At 56.2% G+C, this 4600-nt stretch overlaps 1 protein-coding gene across 3 annotated transcripts in view; it reads right to left on the bottom strand.

The window, feature by feature from the left end:
• Positions 1-4600, bottom strand: part of EIF4G3 (eukaryotic translation initiation factor 4 gamma, 3) — a 100084-nt gene that overhangs the window by 34597 nt on the left and 60887 nt on the right. For 2 of the 3 annotated variants that reach the window (XM_015412619.1, XM_015412617.1), the window contains exons 15-18: positions 3141-3274; positions 2547-2672; positions 1942-2052; positions 9-179 (exon numbers count right to left, since the gene is read on the bottom strand). In XM_015412619.1, coding sequence (XP_015268105.1) covers positions 9-179; positions 1942-2052; positions 2547-2672; positions 3141-3274 — 542 coding nt within the window. The remainder of the gene's footprint in view (positions 1-8; positions 180-1941; positions 2053-2546; positions 2673-3140; positions 3275-4600) is intronic. The other variant, XM_015412616.1, reaches the window with a different exon arrangement.

Raw genomic sequence — 4600 nt, 5'->3', positions numbered from 1 at the left:
TGCCTCACCTGCGTCTTGATGTTCTCGGGCTCCTCCGCTTGCGTCTCTCGTTTCAGGCTCGGCTTCCAGGCGTTCTCGGCTTTCTTCAGGTGGACATCCTCTTTGACGCAAACAGTGATGATCTTCCGGGGCTCCCGCCTCTGACCCGGCTGAGATCTCCGTGGCCCAACATTCAACAGCTAAGACAAAAATCCACCCCCCAATATTACATTCTCTTAAAAGGCTGCTGCACAACAACACCACATGCTTCACGCAGCCTGCCGGGGACTTCGCAAGCGGGGTCTGATGGGGGGGAGGGAAGGAAGGGTGAGGGTCTCCTCCAGCTGCGCTCCTGAAATCCCCCCCCCCCCCAATCTCGGACAGGAAAGGCTTGTTTATAAAATGCTGCTGATGGCCTCTGTCCTTTTTGGTAAGAGAGCGGGACAGTAACTGATCCAAGAGCAATGGCATGATGGCTTTGCTCACACAATCCAGCCAAAATGTTCAGGCAAGTTAAAATCACCATGCTGCCCTCCTCCCCAAATGCACCCCCATCATGTCTGAGGAAGGAAGAGACGGAGCCCACCCAGTCCTGCGAGAGTCTCCCCCTTTCCCTTCCATAGGCAAAGAACGGGGGAGTCTTCCCCCCCCCCGAGAATGGCTGCTGCCCCACCAGACAGCGGCATGCAGCTCTTCCTCAGGAGGGACGCTGCACAGTCGTCACGCCACCTCCCGCCAGGCACCTCTGAGCACAAACACCAAGGGTGTCACCGTCCACCAGCCCCTTCGCACTGAGCAGGCAGTGAACTTCAACCAGCCCTGGCAGGACTCTTAGCCCGGGCAGATGACGACTTGTCTGGAGAAACCCCTCCTCCTTGCAGAGACCAAATCCTGCTTCATGGCGGATATGTCCAGATTCATCCGAAGGATTCTGTGTGTGGCTTGAAGAGTAAAGCAAGCACACACCACGGGAGTGGATCCTGACACCGAACGAGTCCACCCACCGGCATCAAGGCTCACCCGCTGGGGGCTGATTCCACTGAGCCTGACAGGTCACTCACAGGGGGTCTGCAAAGGCTGCCTGACCCAGAACGCTCCCTTTCTTGGAGATTCTGCCGACACCACCTCTAGCCACCACCAACTGGCCTCTCTCTCTCTCCATCACCGTTAGCAAACAGCAACCCAACTTCCCTTGCTGCTCTCCGGACAGCTACTCAAGAGCACTTGGGAACAGCAGCGCTGGCAGGAGGAGCTGACACAGCAGCACAGAGACGGCCTCTAGCCGGAGAGGAAGCAGCCAGCCCCGTTCCAAGAGCTCTCTAGCTGGTGCCGGGGCCTGCGGAGCAGGCCAGGAGACACACAAAACCCCTCCCTGGGTGGACACCTGAGGCACAGAGGTTTTGGCTCTCAGGCCAGGTGGCCCAGGAATCGTGTGTCTCCCCGCCCACACAGGTTCCTCCAGGTTCCATTGTGCTGGCTCCTGCTGCATCACGCTTGGCTACAAGAGACACTGCAGGTATTTTGCCTCATTTGAGGTCTTTGGAAAATAATTAAATGTCGTACCCAGGTAATTGTTTTTCAGGACACCAAGGTTAGTGAAATGCTGTTACTTTCACAAAACACAATGGAAGAAGCTGCCATTCAGCAACACAAGGAGAAAACATACACTCGGCACTGAATGCGTTCGAGCGAGAGTGACGGGGCCAAGCAAGACTTACCTGATCTCCCCCTCTCCTCGGGACTGCAAAGGGCAGCCCCGGGCGGATCCAGCTCAGGCCACAGTTCCAGCTCGCCCTCTGCTGGGGATGTCCCACCCACCACTGAAGAGACTGCCTAGAGAAGGTACAAGGCAAGGCGAGCGGCTGGGGCCATCACAGGCGTGTGCCTCGGGCTCCTCTCTCGGGAGGAAGGGGGAGGAGAGACCTTGGCAGAAAGAGGGGGGAGGGGGAGAGGGTGGCTTACCCCTATCGGCAGGTTCCGCAGTGGTGGGTGAGAGGAGACCAACAGAGGGCAGGCTGGGGTGCCGCACCGAGCAAGAGACTGGAGTCCGGGAGGGGGCTGCACTTTGCAGGCCTGGAGAGAGACAAAAGCGGGGGGGGGGGGGGGGGGGGGGAGAGGAGGGGTTTTTGTTTTGGCTTTTGATGCCTCCCCCGCAGAGGACAAGGCACAGCACGCAACACTCAGGCAGGGTCGATGGCGGGTCACGGGAAAGAAATTCCACAGAACACCCAGGTTTCCGACTCCAAACCACTTCCTCTTCTAAGCCTCCAGCCAAACACTCTCGGCAAGCCAGAGTCTCTGAGAGGAAGGCACAACCCACCCACCCCCCGCTTGCCATCCCTCTGGCCAGCCAATCACAGCCGAGGCAGAAAAGGAGGTGGGTACATTACAGGAAGAAACAGAAACCTGCAACTGGGGAGGGGAGGGGAGGGAAACCAAGTGCCCCTCTCTGTCTCCGGCTTTTGGGACTCTTCACTGCAGCAGAGCAGCATACAGAGGGTGCACCGTCTGAGCGGCAGCAGTGGGGAAGGGGGCTTCTGACGGAGGGAACAACACCCAAGACTCACACTTACTGCTGCCGCCCGTCCACCAGGGATCTGCCTTCCAAAATCAGCAAACGCTGGTGTGAAGTCTGGACCCCGTGCCAAGATGCGAGGATCCAAAGTTCGAAGGGACAGCTTGGGCTGATTGATCTGCAAGGGGGAGGAAAGCACAGAGGGAAGGGTCACCCCCTCCGGCCTCCAGGCCCTTCTGCCCTCCCCCGAGCACCCACCCTTCGTGTTGGGTTAGGGTTAAGTTCCTGCCGTGGCAGGTTGCAAAGCTCACTGGGAGAATTGCCTCACTGATCCACACCTTGAAAGCAACACTGGAAGAGCAGACCTGTTCCTTGATACCGGAGAAAGGGGGAGGAAGGTGAGGGGGCTCCCACAGCACCTCTTCTGGGTTCTTGGGAGTGAACTCTGAGTTCCAAAGATCCCCCCCCCCCTCGCCCCACTCTGGTCTCCCCAGCAAACCATCTCACTCAGTTTTAACTAAGCCCAGTAGATGCAGCCCCTCTTCACCAGGCCACGCCCCAAACATCGTTAGAGGCAGGCTCTGCTCTCCAGAGAGTGGCCAACCCTCCCTCTTCTCCCACAATGACCACCTCCACGGCCCCTCACCTTGTCAAGGACCACATCGCTGATGGGCGGCAGCCCCTCTGGCTTCTGGATGCAGGCAGGCATGAACTGGAAGTCCAGGAGGAATTCTCGGTCATACTGCTTCTTCCCTTCTGTGTCCAGGGGCTTCCACTGCTCTGTAGCGACACACAGGAGACCTCAGATGGGGACTCTCCTTGCAGTGCCTGCACCACCACCCCCAAACAGACACACACCCTGCCTGAAATCAGGGGCCTTCCCCTTAGCACGTGCCAACTGTGCACAGTTAGACCTGCCCTGCCACTGGGGGAAGAACTAAAGAGAACCACTCTAGCCTACTGGGTAGAAGGCTGGATCCAAATTTCCACTCAGCCACAATGTTAATTTGGTTATCCTGGATCAGACACTCTCTCTCATGATCTGAGTGGGTGCGTGGGGGAGAGAGCTCCACCCTGAGCTTTTTTAGAAGGGGAGGATAAACGCTTCCACAACAGAAGGATCAGATGGTGGGGGGGGGGTGCAAAAGGGGGGGGGATTTTCAGATTTGGATATATTGAGATCCCCAAAAATTCAGGATTCCTGAAAAAACCCAAATTCCTATACTGGTATGGTATTTGGATTTGGGCTTTTTCAGAAATCCGATTTTTTTTCAGCTGTATTATAGCCTATGGGACCATTATAATAAATGGGAAATCTATCTGGGGTATCCGGGGGTGGAGGTGGGCTACTTTTTGAGGTAGAGGCACCAAAATTTCAGCATAGGTTCTGGTGCCTTTCCTCAAAGGACACACACCCCCCAGTTTCAAAAAGACTGGACCAGGGAGTCCAATTCTATGCCCCCCCCCAAAAAAAGATGTCCCCAGCCTCCATCGTTTCCAATTGGGGGGGGGGGGGGCACGGGGGGGAATGGGGGAAACAGAGAGGAAAAAAAACAAAAAAAACTCCACCCAAGGACTGATGTCAAACCAGAGAGTCTCCTCGGTAGAAACTGAAAAGGGGGGGGGGATTTTTCTCAGCCCAGTAGAACCAGTTCATGTACAGAGTGCCCCACAGACCCAGTGCAGGTACAGAGTGTCCAGAAGCAGCAGAACCAGTGCCACTGTGGCAATGCCAGTTCAATAGATTCAAGCAAGGAGGGGTGGAAGCACAGCGCAGCCTGTTCATGTATAGAGTTCCCAGCAGAGCCAGTACCACTGTAGGAATGCCAGCTCAACAAATCCAAGCAAGGGGGTGTTGCAAGCCCAACATAAACAGCACATTTACAGAGTGCCCAGCAGAACCAGTGCATGTACAGAGTGCCCAAAGAAGGTGCCTCCACTTTCCATTGTTTGCAATGGAGGAAACAAAGAAAGCTTTTAAGGGAATGCACTGGGTTTTACTGGGCACCAGACATTGCACTGGTTCTGCTGGGCACTCTGTACATGTGCTGGCTATATTGGGCTTGCAACCCCCCCACCCCGCGCCCCCTCTCACGCACACGCAAG

This window comes from Gekko japonicus, unplaced genomic scaffold (assembly GCF_001447785.1).
Source record: "Gekko japonicus isolate JY-2015 unplaced genomic scaffold, Gekko_japonicus_V1.1 scaffold131, whole genome shotgun sequence".
In the NCBI taxonomy this organism is placed as follows: domain Eukaryota; kingdom Metazoa; phylum Chordata; class Lepidosauria; order Squamata; family Gekkonidae; genus Gekko; species Gekko japonicus.
The sequence above is the reverse complement of the archived record's forward strand: the minus strand, read 5'-3'. Positions and strand labels throughout refer to the sequence as shown.